This window comes from Heliangelus exortis, chromosome Z, assembly GCF_036169615.1.
Source record: "Heliangelus exortis chromosome Z, bHelExo1.hap1, whole genome shotgun sequence".
Lineage (NCBI taxonomy): Eukaryota > Metazoa > Chordata > Aves > Apodiformes > Trochilidae > Heliangelus > Heliangelus exortis.
This window is the reverse complement of record NC_092454.1, coordinates 45,376,590-45,394,540: the sequence shown is the minus strand read 5'-3', so window position 1 is coordinate 45,394,540 and position 17,951 is coordinate 45,376,590. Positions and strand designations below refer to the sequence as shown.

Here is a 17,951-nt window from a genome sequence, read left to right as displayed (position 1 = left end):
TATAGTATTCTGGGCTGTAATCCCTAGTCTTGTTTGTTTCTTCCCCTTTGTAGAAAAGCCTCAGCAAAACTGTAACTTTTTATGGTACTTGTATGCACTTTTGAAAATTAAAAGATAGGACTATGTATACCTGTGAAGACTTTGGTTTAGGTGGATGTCAGAGTTTATTTAAAAAAAAATAATTATGATGCTACTAAAGATATTTGCAGTCTCTGAATTCAATATGGTATTATGCTTAAAACTTAGCCAAGAACAGCTAACAGATCAAAATGAAATGCTATAGGTTCCTTTTGTCCTTAATCTAAGCAGTGTTGCTTCCGTAAGTACCTTTGTGGGACCCTACTGTGTTACATCTGTTCAGAGACTATTTTCTTCTGAATAATCCTTACGCCCTGAAGAAGTGAGTAAGAGGCAAAGAGGAAAATGTTGGTTAAGGTAAAGCTGGTTTTCACACCTGGGATTTTTATTTTGGATTCTCTTTGCTGCAAACCTGCAGAATATTTCATGACTTATATTCTATGACTTATAAATTCCCATCTTCTCTTGCAGTGCACCTGTAGGAGAGATATGGTGACAATATCAATGGACATTTTTGTGAGGAAGTTTCAACCAGATAGATACCAGCTGTGGAAACAGGGCAAGGATTTGTACACAATTGATCATACAAAACCAACTCCGGAATCAACACCTGAAGTAAAGATCTGGCTGCAGAGAAGAAAGAAAATTAAGAACTCTCCCAAGTGGTATTTATTGTGTTATTTCTTATTTGTCTTCATTATGATGTCAGTTTCCTTTTAAATTATGCTAAATTTCCTGTATCTTTTTTTTTTTTTTTTCCCTCTGATGTATTATTTGAATTTATGTACTTCAGAGTAAGTTTATTTTTCTGTTTTCTGTAGTAAGATCAACTTGGGGGCTTGCTAGTCTTTTTTTCAGACTGACTATGAAGAATTAATTCAACTTATGTGCAAGTTATGTGTATAGCTCATTATGGAGAACATCAAAATACATTCCAGTGTGGTATTTAGAGATTTTCTTTAGTAGATATTATTTCATTAAAATATTCAAGGTATGGATAGTTTTTGTTGTTTCTAGTGACATCTGCAGCCAACAGACCAGAGGTAAAGGTTAAATTGGAAAATCTTATCATAAAGCTGTGGGAGAATCCTAACAGCTGTGTGAAATCTGTAGCAATAGTCTTGGCCCTCACTGCCATCTCTCTCCCAGGAGGTATCAGTGCTTGTTTGGCATACTCTCACAGTGCTGCAGCTGAAATATCTCTGTGTCTGCCACAGATAAATCACAGATCATAATTTGGCATAAGGAAGGCCTGAATCTTGCTTGTTGGTGCTGAAACCACTAGGAACATGAGGATAAAAAAGTTCCTCAGCTTGTCACTGAAAACTTGGAACTGAATCATAACTGAATCTGTTGTCTTGGTGTGCATCATGTTTTTTTTTGCATTGCACAAACATATTTTGTGCACAGTTCTATCCTATCTTGCTTAACAAAAACATCATGGATTTTCTTCTTCATTATCTAATTAAGATCTATTTAATTATTAGCCTAGAGTCGGCAGTTTTATTGGTATCTGCTTATGGCAGAGCACAGTTTGATGGGTCAAACGCAGTTTTTCTCCTTTAAATAATTTTACAATATAGTTACTTTTTATCTGTCTCTTAAACTGAATTTCCTCGTTTTCTTTGTAAGGTAATGCATTTCTTAAAGAAAATAGTAGGAATGTCAAACTGTAATGAAGAGGATTAAGTTTCACTCTAGTGGAACATTATAGTTGAGAAATGTAACACTGGGATCTACCTGGGTAAGAATAGCTTGACAGGTAGAATAAATTCTTGCAGATAACCAACTGGACAGTCAATTTGTTAGTGTATGTATAATAAGTGTAATACTAGTCTGGACACACAGACTGTTGTTCCCAGTTGAATGCCATTTTACCCCGCAGTAGGTTTCACTCTGTGTGTAGTGCAGTGTATCTTAAAGTTCAGACATGAACCATAAGTAATTAATTTGGTAATAACCTAAAGGGCAGCCAGTTTTAACTAAAAGCAAAAACTTCGTGTGATTGCATTGAGGATTTTAGCACAGGAACACATGGGCTTTTTTTCATGCATTTATCTAAGCTACTAGGTGCAATTCTAATGCTTTCCAATTCTTTAGCTGGCTTTTGTTCAGGTATGGTAAAAACATGTATTTCAAAGTGAGGATAGAAGACTTTTTCAGCTTCATTTCCAGTGTAATATGTTGATTGAAATTGTCATAATTTTGATAGTGGGGATAATACAAGCTCCTATAGATAGAAAACATAAATACCATTTGTGGAAACCATCTTTAATACAATAGCTGGGAGAGCTTAAATGACATATAGGGCTGAAATCCTCTGTCAAAACTGAACATTTAAAATCTGAATGTAAACAGTAATAATATTTGCTGTTACATCTAGGTTAAGGATGAGTCTGGACATCCATAAATCCATGGGTTATGTTGGGATGGTTAGTAGTTTGGGAGACGTTCCCCTCCCCCTCTACTCTGCCCTGGTGGGGCCACATCTGGAATATTGTGTCCAGTTCTGGGCCCCTCAGTTCCAGAAGGACGGGGAACTGTTTTAAAGAGCCTGGCACAGAGCAAGCAAGATGCTGAAGGGAGTGGAACATCTCCCTTACGAGGAAGGGCTGAGGGAGCTGGGACTCTTCAACTTGGAGGAGAATGAGGGGCGACCTCATCAATGTTTATAAATATGTAAGGGGCACGTGCCAGGAGGACAGAGCCAGGCTCTTCTCAGAGGTGACTAACAACAGGACAAGGAGCAATGGTTATAAACTGGAACACAGTTAGTTCCTTATAAATATAAGGAAGAATTTTTTCACTGTGAGGGTGACGGGGCACTGGAAGAGGCTGTCCAGAGAGGTTGTGGAGTCTCCCTCCCTGGAGACATTCAAAGCCCACCATTGTGACCTCCTGTAGGTGACCGTGCCCTGGCATGGGGTTTGGACCACCTGATCTTTTGAGGTCCCTTCTAACCCCAACCCCTTGTGATTCTACAATACATTATAATGTGGGCTGATAGGCCCAAACTCTTACTTGGTTAAATTTTCTGTAAATTTAGATTCTATAGAGAAAGTATTGGAAGACAAACTTTGGGCATAGAATAAAAAGCAAGGAGCAGCAAAACATTTTCTGGAGTTGTCTGTAGTCTAGGATGCAGGGCCTTTATAAAACTCTTGGTTTACTTGCCGTAGCTGGCTTTTTATCACTAGTATGTTACAAGTTTTGAAACCTGATACATGATCAAGCACATAAGAATTTCACCTCACGTCACATAGCTGAATTTGGAACTAGGCTAATCTGTTATTTTTCCATTCTGCTTCTGAGGGTGTGAAAACTTATGCTGAAGATGTTAATTTCTACTTTTTTTTTTTTTTTTTTTTTTTTTTTTTTTAATTACACAGCATTATGAAGTACTTTACTTGATATTGTAGCTATTCAAAAAATTGGTGGTCAGAATTCTTTCCTTTCACAGGCTTATTGTTTTTGTTAAAATGCATAAAAAAATAATTTTAAGATATCTAAACAGGGCTATTCAGACTAGTGTTTTACTAGCACTGGGGTTTGAAAATAGCTGATATTACTGCAACTAAGAATGTTCTGTCTTCATTACTTCTATAAAGGTTAATCTCTTTCAGATTCAGAAGAGTTATTCATTAAAAAGCTAGTTTAGATCCTAGTTAAGTAATACTATTACTTAAGGTTATTTTACTTTCACAGTTTAATAACTTTGCCATAGAATGGTGATAACAGATTATAAGGTTAAATCCAATCAATTGTTAATCTATCACTTAATAAATTGTAAACACTATGTCAGCACAAAAAGATGAAAAATTGTCAGTTTTTTTCACCACTTTAAGCAGGTGAAAGGGACATATATATTGGTAGATATTTTATCTTATCCAAGACAGACATTCTGCTCTGACAGCAGTATCTCTTATAACAGCTTCCAGCACACTAGATCTCGATCTAAAAAGCTTAAAACTCCAGAGGACAAGAGAGTATCTGCTCTGGTAGCTGGTGCAGAAATCATAACGACTGAAGCAGCTGCTGATGGCTTCAAGGTCAGTGAAGAACCTGGAAAAAAAGTGAGACTGGAAAACACAGGAGTGCCCTCTGGGGAAGAAGAAAACAGTAGTAGGATGCAGCTGGATCAACATTTATTGGATAATGTCAAGGTTCCAGGTGAGATAAAGAGTGGTTATGTTTCACATGTAACTTGTAGGCTGTTGATACTCTAATACCCTAGATCAGTGAATGTTAAAGCTTAATATTATCCTAACTAGCTTACTAAATTATTTAATTGTAATTATTTTCCCAAAGTTATGCAGAGAAGATTAGTATTGAGTTAGAATGAGAAAATGACAAAATTAATATTCTAAGCTGAGAGTAATATTACCCAAGCTATTTTAATAAAATGTTTTTTAAAGAGTGAAGTTTTGTAGATAATATTTTGTCAATACGCTGAAAGAATGGGAAGGGTCTTTACAGGCACTGTTTTCTTTAATGCCTTGGATGTGCTGATGAAGCTAAATTTGCTGTGGTATATGCCATAAAGTTTGTCAGTAACATGTTTCTTGGATGACCTCTCTTAACCCACTGTTCTGTCTAACCCATGCAAGCAGCGGCAGATAAGGGACTTTATTAAAGCACAATTTCACCCTTCAGCATCACTGAAATACAACATTATGCTAATTTTTAAATAAAAAATATGCTAATTGCTTTTCATTTTTAGACCAGTGCTGCTGTTTCCAAAATATTCTTGGTATCTATCTGAAATACATTTTCCTAATTATAAACCATAAGTATTTGTTTATTTTCATTATAAAACGAGCCATAATAGTTAAAAATGCAGAATCCCAATTTCGGTATACCAGCTTTTCATATTATTTTTTCCAGCTAGTCAAAGTTCTTGTGGGCTGTCAGAGTAAACAGAGTACATGGATATTGATTAATTTGAGTGACATGGGGACCTGTTGGAATTCAGAACCAAAATACTAATTAAATGTTAAAACTCAGACTCAAAACATTTAATTTCCATGTAATTTATTTCTCAATCAAATATACACTCCATAAAGGTATATTCTTCTACCTTTTTTGGAATGATTTCTAAATGTTGAACTGTGCTTTGAATTTGAATAACTCAGCTTGTCATGAAGTGAAATACAATTGGCTGAAGTGAGACTTACTAACAAATAATATTCTTGATCTATAGGAAGCATGCAATCAGACTCATTTTCAAGCCCTGCTCCTGTACTAGAGAAAACAAAAATGGAAAATGAGGACAGGACAGATTCCAGTCATCCTGTCGTTACCATTGAAGATTCTGTGGCCTGTATTCCTGCTTCTGATAGCTGTAGAAAAGAAGAGAATTTGAAATCTCAGGATCACTGTGTTTCATCTGTGCCATACCTTAAATCAGAGGAACATACTCCTAAAGCAGAAAACCCCGATAAAGAGGAGAATGTCTCAATAGAGGATGATGCCAGCGACCTAGAAATCTGTGGAAGTAGCTTGGAACACGGAGAAATGCCCCTTGTAAAAATAGACGAAGAAGATGGCATGAAAACATCCAGTGTATGTGAAGCAAATTACATCTTTATAATAATATACTCCTGATTTAATGAAATGAGAATAAATGTGTTTCTAATGAGACCTGATATCCACATTAAAGCACTTAAGAATATGCATTATTTTAATGGTATGCTAATTTGAACATGTTTTGAAGTGTTGAGGCAAGAGCCGGAATTTGGATCCAAAAGCATAATGTTTCTAGAGCTTGCTTGTTTACATATTTTCCCCCTGATTATAGATATCTAGTAATTTCACTTTGTGAATCTGAACTGTCAGCAACTAGACTATATGTTCATTGCTTGCCATCATGAGCAAGGCCATCAGCTTCAATTATTGCTTTTGTGATGACATTGGAATTATTACAGATGGGTACATGTAGTTGTGTTTGAAAAAATGGCTATATTGACTGACTCTTAAGGAGTGTCAACAGTATTCTGGTAAAATTTGAGCAGAGTTGCTTGTTTCTGAGAGACTGTCCAAGGGTAGAACATTGGATTGTGGAGGCACATGGGAGTTCATTTGTTGGACTGATGCCCTTCTCAAATGAAGAAGCAGAACTGAGGAGCATCAAGTGAGATGCTAAAAAAAGTTTGCTTTCATTCCATTATATTATTTCACATAGTTAAAAAAATCTTATGGACTTGTCTTGCTTTCCTTTCCTCCACAGTATTGAAGCTGGAGAAAATGAATCTAATAAGATAAGGATATAGGAGGATAATATGGACAGTATCATTTCAGATTCTGAAACTTGGTATTGGATTTTGGAAATGGCCTAGAACATGTAAAGAAAACAGTTGAAGAAAAAGATCCCTCTAATACAAGAAACAGATTTTAGATTTTTTTAAATAGTAGGTTCAATAATGGTCTTTCATTGGTACAAAACTTAGGGGTTTTTTTTTTCATCTTGCTATTCTGCTTTGAAGGGTAGACAGCTTTGACTTTGGGAAGCATAATGAAAGATTAAGCTATGGTGGCAGTCACAGTAGCTTTCAGAATTGAGTTCAATCCCATTTTGGGACAGAGAGTCCAGGAAGTCGCACTTCCAGATTGCCAGAATTTGTGGGAAATGTATTTTAGAAGCCAAAGCAGAATCATGCTGACCCTTTCACAGTCATGAATTGTGCAAAAATAATTTTTTTTGCTGTGTTACGAGTTTTAACAACCTTGGTTCTAGCCCTTCCACTATAGTAATAAGAAGCACTATAAACACTGTAGTATTTTAATCATCATGTATTAGAGAATCTCTTCGTCTGCCTTTCAGTAATTTATATATGACTTTCTCCAGTGTAATTACGTACCATGTCTTTTATTATAAGAGAAGAAGTATGTTGTACAGATGCAATTAAAAAGTCTGTTCTTTCCATTTTCACTTGCTTGGTAAACTTTTCTAGTTCATAAACCTGTCCTGTGCTTTAACCACATCTTCCCTCTGCTTAGCACAGTAGATAGGTGTAATTGTTATTAACTTCCCATTTTATAGTAGTAGTTTTCAGCTGTCAAATCAGTCAAGGGGTATGTGTATAACCTGCTAGGTTAGGTGCAGGGTGTGGCAGAGCAGAATGCTGTTTTCCATAGGAGTCGTGTGAGACTCCTTCACACCCTTCTGCAAGTTGTGCTTGCCCTTCTTCTGCTCCTTAGCCCTCAGATAGCAGCAGCAGCTGAGTTACTTCAGTGGTTGCCCCACCAGCACTCAAATCTGAAGTCATGAAAGCTGCACTCAGAGATTTGTAGTGTTTTGGTTTTGAAGTCTGGAAAATCTGGGTAATTTCAAGCTGAATGTGTGTGAGTGTGCTTGATGGAGGAAAGAATTTCCTTAAGTCCCAGACCAATATGTTAACCTTGTATCAGGACTCTTCATTTCTTTTCTCAACTCCACATAACTTTTTTTACTTCCTCAGGCATTTTGCACCCTTTCACAAATGAAGTCAGTGGATTTTTTGTTGTATTTTCCCAGTCACTGTTAGTTGCTGTTTTGTACTTCTAGTTGTGCAGAATTGTTTGTGCTGTTCTTCCTCTCAAACATAACCTGAGCAAACCAGGAGTTAAGATTTGTAATTTGGGAAAGGCCACAGTAACCTGTATTTCAAATAATTTGTGTTTGACAAGGATTGTTCTTTCTTAATTACCAAAGACAGAAGTTTTATTGTTACACTGAAGGTGCTTCAGGTACCCAGGTAGTATTTACAGAATAGACATCTATCCTAGTTCACAGAAAAATGTTTTTATTAATGAAAATTAACTTTCCAGAATTACACTCTAAAGTAGTTGTGGTTTCTTCCTTTTCAGTCAGTGGAAGTTGAAAGAAGGAAAATATCTAAAAGTTGGCGTCATCCACTAAATAAACCCCCAGCTAGGTCTCCAATGAGTTTGGTTAAACAGCAAGCAGCAAGTGATGAAGGTAAGTGTGCTATTTAATAACTTTTTCTGATGGTATTTTTCTCTCTTCATGAAACAATATACACAGGCATTTTCAAAACCACCCAAGATGAAATAATTTCTTTCTGCATGGCATCTGAATTTACAGAGAGATCATGTACTTGCCCATTTTCACTCAAATTCTTTGAAAAGTATTGGTTCTGTCTTTGCAAAAAGCTCAGAACAATATGGTGTTGTTTAAAACAATTATATTCACCAATCAAATATGCCTTGTTAGAACTCACAGCAGTTTTAAGAATAATTTTTTAGTTGTGTCAATACAGATAAATGTGACTTAACAAGCCTTTGAATACAGATCTTAGGTGTAAGCTATAGTACTCTACACTACTTTAAAGATACTTTTTCCTAGTTCTGTTTCTTGATAGATACTGGATGTTGGGGAGTCAGTGTCTTAAAATGCTGTCGCTCTCATTCAAAAAAAAGGCTACAGGCTTCTGGTTATCTTCAAAAGCTTATCAAGAGACTTTACATATGTCTTATTTCCCAGCTTTTGCATATGGAAAGAATGAACATCTCTCTGATAATCTCTTTGATAATTCAGTTTTAGTCTATTAATTTAAAACAGTAATCTATGTGTCTTAATTCTCTCTATATGCTTCTAACTATATCTTAGTAGTCTAGGTTTGCCACTAGTGAGTAGTAAGTACTGTATTTTCACAAACTAAAAGAGAGGTGGAAAGGCCTAGTTCTTTTTTTAGATGTAATGAAAATAAAATTTGTGTATTATAAAGCATCAAAAAGGTTTCCTTTCTATTTCCCCTGCTGAACAGTTCTTGAGAAATTTTCTTGGAGCTCATTTCTGCTTACTTTTAAGTGTCATAAAACAACCTGAAGCAGGGTAAATGGCCTTCCTGGGAACGTTTATGACTAAGCTTGTGGCTTGGTAATTTAAGTAATGTTTTGCTTTTTTTCTTTTTTTTTCTTTTTTTTTTTTTTTTTTTTTTTTTAATTTGAATGCTCTGTAATGACCACAAAATTCCATTGTTTAGCTTAAATGCATAAATAAGAAGTGTAATGTTAGGCAATTACTTTGAGTATACTCCACCAGATCTTCAGTACAGATTGCAGTTATGCATGCTATTTTATAGTGTATGGTACCTTCAGGCACTTCAAGTAATAGAGCCAAGGAGAAATTAAGAAAAAGACGCATGGAAGCATAATGTTGAGAAACAACAGTGATAAATAGAACAGAGTTCTGTGCAAAGTAAACAAGTAAATAATTTGGCAGCCATGGAATTTATTGCTCAGTAACTATATACCACAGTGATCGAGAAAATACAAAAAATACTCAGAACTTCTCGGGTGCTCTTTTTGGGAGCTTACTTGGGAGCGCCTTCATTTTAGAGACCTCCCCCCTCTTGCACAGGCAGGAAGAAAAAGCTGAGGAGTTTGCCAGAGATATGGATTGGCTTCATTGAAGTAAGTAGAGAAAATAAATCTCCTTTACCCAGCAATCACATATGCAGCTGACTAAAGTTGATGAATAAAGCTATTTTATTCTATCAAATATGGCTTGTGAAGCTTATCAGATTCTGCAGTAAACCTGTCCATCAAAATGGAAAACATATACAGTCCTTTTTCATATTGTTTTAGCATTTTAGTTCTGTAACACACAGGTTTTTCAGATACTACTCTCCAGTATCTCTTCAGTTAGCAGAACTGGAGGTTGGTCCTCACATTTCCTTAGACGATTGGTATTGAGTAGCATAGAGCTGATACTGTACCTGTGCCTATAGCTGTGATTCCAACTTTGCTGTGTGCTTCTGTGTTTCTCTGTGCCTTATATCAACATTTTGCTTGGAGCTCTTTTTTTATGCTTTAAGTGATAAGCTCTTTTTTTAAGACTTTAAGTGATAGAAGAGTATTGATGAACTTCGATTTTTTTTTTTTTTTTTTTTAATTTTTTTTTGTCCTCACCTTGTTTAGAAGGGGACCTACAAGAAAGCAGTTTAAGACATTTTGCACGTATGTATAGGACGATAGTTTAAAACTTGACAAGAGGATATTTAGGTTAAGCAATAGAAAAGAAATTCTTCACTGTGAGGGTGGTGAGTTGCTGGAACAGGTTGCCCAAAGAAATTGTGGCTGCCCCCTCCCTGGAAAAGTTCAAGGCCATACTGGATGGGGCCTTGAGCAACCTGGACTAGTGGGAGGCATCCCTGCCCATGGAAGGGAGGTTGGAACTAGATGATCTTTAAAGTCCCTTCCAACCCAAACTACTCTATGATTCTATGATTCTATTACTTCTAGTCAACAGTAGCTTTCTTTACAGTTACAGATAAACTTCAGAGACAGCATGGCTGTTAATTGGTTCTTGTTCTTGTAATTAAGTATTATGATGCTTTCAGTAAGCACTGATTTAGGTATTATTTCACTGAGTGTTTTAAGTTTACCTGGTTCTTCTTTGGCACCTCTCCCACTTTGTTACAAGCTTGGAGTTGTCAGTTTGTTTCTTCTATCTCGCTAGTCTCCCTCTCTTTTTTACTGGAGCCTCAGTTTTACCAGGCATGATATTTCAATTAGTTGTTAAGCATCTTTCTGAAATTAGAGACAGCTTAGGCCTATGATCTCTATCATACATGGATATGTTTGGATGCCTTGAGGGCTAGACAGAGCATATTTCAGAAAATGTTATGGTAATTTGCACAAAAAGGATGATAATAATATTAAGATTCATCTAGGAAAGTAATTAAAGATTTAAATATGTGGTATGTTGCAGGGAAATTGCTCTTTTTTAATTAGAGATAATATTCCTTTTGCCTGCTGATGCTCTTTCAATGTTATAGTTAAAATAGTGAAAATTTCCTATTTAAGCAAGGATATTTATTATATTATATTATATTATATTATATTATATTGCTAAATATAATGGTGATGTGATGACACTTGTTTGTTAATCTCAAGAATTCTGCTCTTTGTTTGCTGTTTTACCCAGTAGTTTTTTAAGTACCTGGAGTCTGAATTTTATATGAAAGTATCATAATAGAATTGAAATACCTCTTTACCTGATGACTGTCCAACTGGTACAAAAGGGTGTTATTTTTGTCACGAATGATAATGTTGTCTTAGATTCATTTCGAGTAACTAGTAAGCATATGTCTGATTATTGATTTAAGGAAGTAATTAAGAGGTTTACTGGACAAGGCAGTTATTAGTATTTCCTAGCTGGAACTGGAATTTGATATTGTTGTCAGGTGTCTGTCTCTTACTGTGATCTAATTTAGCACCAAGCTTTTTTGAGAACACTAGAGGAGACAGTAGATTTTGGCTGAGAAGAATGTTTGCAGGCAAGGTGGAGACGGAAGAAGTGCTGAGGGAGATTGGCAAACTGAAGTCTCATTAACTTCCCTGGCACATGCTGACATGCAAGTTAAAGGTCTGTGGCTAGATGAGTGCCAGTCAAAGGAGAGTTCTTTGATCACGTTCAACAATGTTTGTTGTTGGGTATCAGGGGAGTAATCAGTATCAATGTACTAATGACCATGCTTCTCTTTATAAAGGTTCTGCATCCACAGACAGGGTGACAGGGCACTGTCACAGGCTGCCCAGGGGGGCTTTGGACTCTCCTTCCCTGGAGATATTCAAAGCCCACCTGTGTGGGTGTTCCTGTGTGACCTCCTGTAGGTGACCCTGCTCTGGCAGGGGGCTTGGACTCAGGGTCCCCTCCAGCCCCTAACTTTCTGTGATTTCTCTGATCATTATTAATAGAGTTCTTTAGTAGAAATTTGAGGGTTTTTTTTTGACAGGGTCATGTGGACATTAAGTTTTGTGTTTTTCTTTTTATCATTGCATGTGCTTCTTTCTGTGTATGTTTCATTATGATCTGAATGTTTCCTCTACAGAAAAATTATTAGGTTAATTGTTTGTGCTCTATTGGTATTAAATTTTTTTTTCACTTTCCCTGAAGCCCTTCTCTGTGTATGTCTGACTTCAGAGCCTCCCTTATTATGATTGGTTTTGTGGCATTAATGCCTACAGGAATAAGCAATGAGAAATACTGGGAACTGGTATGTCAATCCCAGAAATTACAGCTCAGGCTGCCAGTGTAGAAAAATAAGTGCAGTGATACAGTGTGAGCTGTATGGCACACTCAGGATACTAATAATTTTTATGTAATGAATCCATGTCTTATGCTCAGTGTGGTGTGTTAGCTTATGGTACTTACAATCTTTTGTATTTAATGCAGCTGTAGTTCTGCTTACTTCAGGAATAAAAAAGTAAATTCAGCAGGAGAAAGCATACTGACTTTGGCTCCACATTGATTGGTCCCAGAGACTTCTTTCCAGCAATATTTGGGCATGCAACATTACAGCTGCTTTTAAGTTCAAGTTGACTAAAATTTCCTGTTGCTTCAAGCTTAATTCAGTATTATTTCTTTGTACATAGTTTAAATAAAATTCAGAAGAGAACATTATCCAGGTCACCCCTCATTCTCCTCTTCTCCGAGCTGAAGAGACCCAGTTCCCTCAGCCTTTCCTCATAAGAGAGATGTTCCACTCCCTTCGGCATCTTGGTTTCTCTGCACTGGACTCTCAAGCAGTTCCCAGTCCTTCCTGAAGCAAGGGTCCCAGAACTGGACACAATATTCCAGATGTGGCCTTACCAGGGCAGAGTAGAGGAGGAGGAGAAACTCTCCACCTACCAACCATCCCCTTCTACTGCACCCCAGGATGCCATTGGCCTTCTTGTCCACAAGGGCACATTGTTGGCTCATGGTCATCCTTCTGTCAAGGCTTCTGTTAGCCTGCTAACTCACCAAGCTGACAACAGTATCCACCTAAGAGAAGGCAATGGTGCCTCTAAGCTCCATACACTCTAGGGCTGATGCAGCTTCCCAGACTGAGCTCTTCTGGGAAAATGCCAGCACCCAGGTGTGAGGCTGCAGGATGTGCCCTGCTCACACACCAGATGGTAGTGGTGAGCATGCCTGTGGGAGGTGTGACCAGGTAGAGGAACTCTACCACCTAGTAATGGAGCTCCAGGAGGAGGTAGGCAGGCTAACTACCATTAGGGAATGTGAGAGGGAAATAGGTGCTTGGAGTTGAACCCTCTCTCCCAAGACAGAAACCCAGTAGGCAGAGAAAGCCCCTGCTACTGCGGACTCTTGCAAGACTCTTGCTACTGCTTGCAATAGCAAAATGTTCCTGCCTGGTGCAAGAGGCAAGGCAAGAGAGTCTGCCCAACAACTACACCTTCCCACCAGATGTCACTGAGTAACAGGTACAGTGCCTTGCAAGTGGGACAGGATAATGGTGAGAACAAATATTCTCCTAACTTGGAGGTGTCATCGAGGTGTAGCCAGACCCTCCCCCCCCACCCCGATCAAAACATCTTCACTAAAGAAAGAAAGATGGGTCCTTGTTGTAGGGGACTCAATTCTGCAGGGAGCAGAAGGTCTGATACATAGACCAGACTTGCTGCATAGGGAGGTTTGATGCTTCCCTGGTGCCAGGATCAAGGATGTACAAAACAACCTCCCTGCCCTAGTTAAAAGCCTGAGATTACTATCCATTACTGTTTTTTCAGGTTGGTAGTAATGAGATTGTTACAAGGTGTGCAAGGGCCCTTGGACTGCTGCTTAGGGCATCTGGAGTGTACGTACTGTTTGCCTCCATCCCTGTTGTAAGAAAGGATGAGGGGATAAACACGAGGAGCCTCCAGATCAGTGCATGGCTATGTAACTGGTGTTATCAGCAGGGCTTTGGGGTTTTTGGTCATGGTCTGCTTTAAGAGACACCTGGCCTGCTAATGGCAGATAGGATGCACCTGTCTCTGAGGGGGTAAACATTTTGGGGCAAGAGTTAGAAGGACTCATTGACAAGGCTTTAAAATAGATATGAAGGCAGAAGGGGATATAACAGGACCTGTTAGGAATAAGCCCAAGGGCATGAAGGATGGTGGACTAGGGAGGACTCTCACTCTGTCATTTCAGTAGAGTGAAGGTTTAGACCTTCAGAAATCATGGAAGCACCTGAAAAAAGCCAGGTAGGAAGTGGGGCCAACACTCACAAAAAGGTGTTGGAATCATTAGCTCATCTGAAGTGCATCCATACGCATACAGTATGAGCAACAAAAGGGGAGCTTGAAGCTGTGATGCACCGGGAAAGCTCTGGCATAGTGGCTGTCACAGAAATATATATGTCACATGACTGAAGTGCCACAATTGGTGGCTACAAGCTCTTCAGGAGGGATAGACAGGGAAGGAGGGGCAGTGGGGTGGCCCTGTGTGTTAGAGAATTCTATGAGAGCTCAGAAATCAAGTATAGTGATGATGGGGTTGAGAGTGTTTGGATTAGGTTAAGGGCCAGTAAAGCTGATATCACTGTGGGACTCTGCTATAGACCTCCCAACCAAAGCAGCAAGGTGGATGAAGCTTTCTATAAGCAGCTGGGAGAAATTTCATGGGCACTTGCTGTTGATCTTGTGGGAGACTTAAACCTCCTGGGTATATGCTGGGAGTACAACACAGCAGAGAGGGAACTATCCAAGAGGTTCCTGGAATGTGTGGAGGATAACTTCCTCACTCAGCTGGTAAGTGAGCTGACCAGGGAAGGTGCCCTTCTGGACCTGCTTCTTGTGAACAGGGAAGAACCTGTGGGGAAAGTAAAGGTTGGGGGCTGTCTAGGGCCCAGTGATCATGAGATGATCGAGTTTTTGATCCTTGGAGAAAAAAGGAGAGGGGTTAGTAAAGCTGCCACCTTACGCTTCAAGAAGGCAAACTTTGACCTGTTCAGAAGATTGATTGACAAAGTCCCTTGGGAGGCTTCCCTGAGGGACACAGGAGTCCATGAATGCTGGACATCCTTCAAAAAAGAAGTCTTAAAGGCACAGGATCAAGCTGTCCCAGTGTGCTGAAGAAAAGTAATCAGGGAAGGAGACTGGCCTGGCTAAATAGGGACCTTGGGCTGGATCTCAAGAACAAAAGAAGAGTCTATGACCTTTGAAGGAGGGGGCAGGTCTCTCATGAATTCTATAAAAATGTCATGAAACTATGCAGGGAGAAAATTATGAGAGCCAAAGCACAACCTCTGCTAGAGCTGTTAGGGGTAATAGATTATGTTTCTATAAATTCATTAACAACAAAAGGAAGATTAGGGAAAATCTCCATCCTTTATTGGATGCAGAGGGAAACACACTAACAAAGGATGCAGCACTTGAGATGGATGCTCAATGCCTACTTTGCCTCAGCCTTTAGCAGTGGAACTAGCTGTTCCCTGGGCACGCAAGCCACATGAGCTAGGATTCAGCAAAGGGATGGAGAATGAGGTCATCACAGTTAAAGAAGAAGTGGTTAGTGACCTGCTAAACCACGTGGACACACACAAGTCTGGGATGGGATGGGTTACAGCCAAAGGTGTTGAAAGAGTTGGCAGATGTGCTGTGTGCTTGCCAAGACACTTTCCATTATTTACTTGAAATGCTGGATAACTGGGGAGGTCCCAATGAACTAGAGGGTAGCAAATTTAACACCCATCCAGACAAAAGGCAGGAAGAAGGCTCCAGGAAACTACAGACCTATCAATCTGACCTTGGTATCAGGGAAGGTCATGGAGTTGGATCATCATTGCAAGCCATACAGAGGGCAACCAAGGGATCAGGCCCAGTCAGCATGGGTTAATGAAAGGCAGGTCCTGCCTGACAAACCTGATTTCCTTCTGTGACAAGATAACCCAGCTATTGGACAAGGGAAGGTCAATGGCTATTGTCTATCTAGACTTCCAGAAAGCATTTGACACTGTTCCCCATAGAATTCTTGTGGAAAAACTGGCTGCTCATAGCCTGGATGAGCATGCGGTCTGTTGGATAAAGCACTGGCTGGGTGGAAGGGCCAAAAGAGTGGTGATCAATGGAATTAAATCCAGCTGGTGGCTGGTCACGAGTGGTGTTCCTCAGGGCTCAACGTTGGGACCATTTTTGTTTAACATCTTGGTCATCTTGATAAGGACATAGTGTAGAATCAATAAGTTTTCAGGTAACATCGAGTTAGACAGGAGTGTTTATTTGCATGAGGATAGGAAGGCACTACAGGGAGTCAGGATTGGTGAGCCAATGTCAACAGTATGAGCTGCAGCAAGGCCAAGTGCTGGGTCCTGCACTTGGGCCACAACAACCCCATGCAATGCTACAGGCCTGGGGAGGTGTGGCTGGAAAGCTGCCAGGTGGAAAAGGACCTGGGGGTTCTAATTGAGAAGTGGCTGAACATGAGCCATCAGTGTGCCCTGGTGGCTAAGAAAGCCAATGGCATCCTGGCTTGTATTAGAAGAAATGTGGCCAGCAGCAATAGGAAGGTGACTGCCCCCACATACTCAGCACTGGTGAGGGCACAACTTGAGTATTGTGTCCAGTTTTGGGCTCCTCAAAATTAGATATCAAAGTGCTGGAGAGAGTGCAGAGGAGGGGAACGAAGGTGGTGAAGGGCCTGGAGAATAAATCTTACGAAGAACAATTGAGGGAGCTGGGACTGTTTAGTTTGAGGAAGAGGAGAATGAGGGGAGGCTTCACTCTCCGTAACTACCTGAAAGGGCGTTGTGGAGAGGTTGGTGTTGGTCTCTTCTCACAGCTAACTAAAGATTCAAGCTGCAACAGGGTGGGTTTGGTCTGGACATTAGGAAAAAAAATTCACAGAAAGAGTGGTCAGACACTGGAACAGGTTTCCCAGGGAGATGGTTGAGTTACCATCCCTGAATATGTTTAAGCATCATTTAGATGTGGTGTTGGGGGATATGGTTTAGGGGGGAACTTTGTAGAGAGCAATGATGGTTGGGCTCAATGATCCCAAGGGTCGTTCCAAACCTGAAAGATTCCAAGGTGCTATTATTTGCTTTCCTCCAGTCCTCAGGCACCTCTCCTGTTCCCCATGACTTACCAAATTCGATGAAGAGTGGTCTAGCAATCACTTCAGCCAGTTCCCTCAGTACCTGCAGGTGCACCCTTACATCAACAAGCACTGAGATAGGGTTTTGTAAATTTCTGAATTTTGTATATTTTTAGTTAATATCCCACGTGTTACAGGCCCTTCCCCGTGCCAGTAAACCTGTCCTTGTTTTAACTTTCAGCCCTTAAGTCTCTCTTCCTTATTCCCCTTTTATCTTCCCTGGTACAGTGGGAGTAACAGAGCAATTGTGGTCTCTGAGTTTTGTTTTGCCCTGACCACTAAATGGAGACACAACTATAACCCTTCCCTTAATGTCCAGTAATCTTCTCAGCCTTCTGGGGCTAGCAGCTGAACTCCAGAAATGGCATGAAATGTTGCCTGTGATTATTGACACTGGCTTTTGTTCCTTGGCATCTTTCACAAGCACTTATCTGCTTTGGAGGGGACTCCTACAAATGCCAGGACCCAGGAGTAGCTGTTATTTTGATTCAAGAGGGGAACACAAACCTGTTTCTCTAACATTTATGTTTTATTTTCTGGGCAGTGGTATAAGTAGTGATCATTAAGACTCATTGTCCTCTAGATGAAACTTGTAAGAAATTGCACAGCTTTCTTAGCTTTAAAATAAAACATTTTACCTCTTAAAGGAGTGGATGGAACTGTAGTTTTAGATACAGAGGCATCTATAATTTCTCACTATCAAGTGTGCAAAAATGAAAATGGTGTTCCTATTGGATTACTGCAGCCTCTCCATAGTCTTAAGAGTGGCTGTGGAATTAGTAGGTAAACTGGATATGACATTTGACAAGGAGACAGATGTTTTTTCTGTAAGATTATTTGATGAGCTTCCACTTTATAGTTACAGTCCAAAAAGAAACACAGAAAGTGAACATATGACTTGCATTTAATGAGCATGGGGCATTAATACAGAGGATTGCCTAATAAATTATCCTAGTTCCAAGATATTACAGCAGTATTTTTTTTCTAAAAAAAAAAAATCTAC

At 39.3% G+C, this 17,951-nt stretch overlaps 1 protein-coding gene across 3 annotated transcripts in view; it reads left to right on the top strand.

The window, feature by feature from the left end:
* The window catches only part of KDM4C (lysine demethylase 4C), a 242,846-nt gene that overhangs the window by 117,713 nt on the left and 107,182 nt on the right, over positions 1–17,951 (top strand). For all 3 annotated transcript variants that reach the window (XM_071732156.1, XM_071732155.1, XM_071732157.1), the window contains 4 exons: positions 550–743; positions 4,010–4,248; positions 5,279–5,640; positions 7,924–8,035. In XM_071732156.1, the coding sequence (XP_071588257.1) occupies positions 550–743; positions 4,010–4,248; positions 5,279–5,640; positions 7,924–8,035 (907 nt within the window). The remainder of the gene's footprint in view (positions 1–549; positions 744–4,009; positions 4,249–5,278; positions 5,641–7,923; positions 8,036–17,951) is intronic.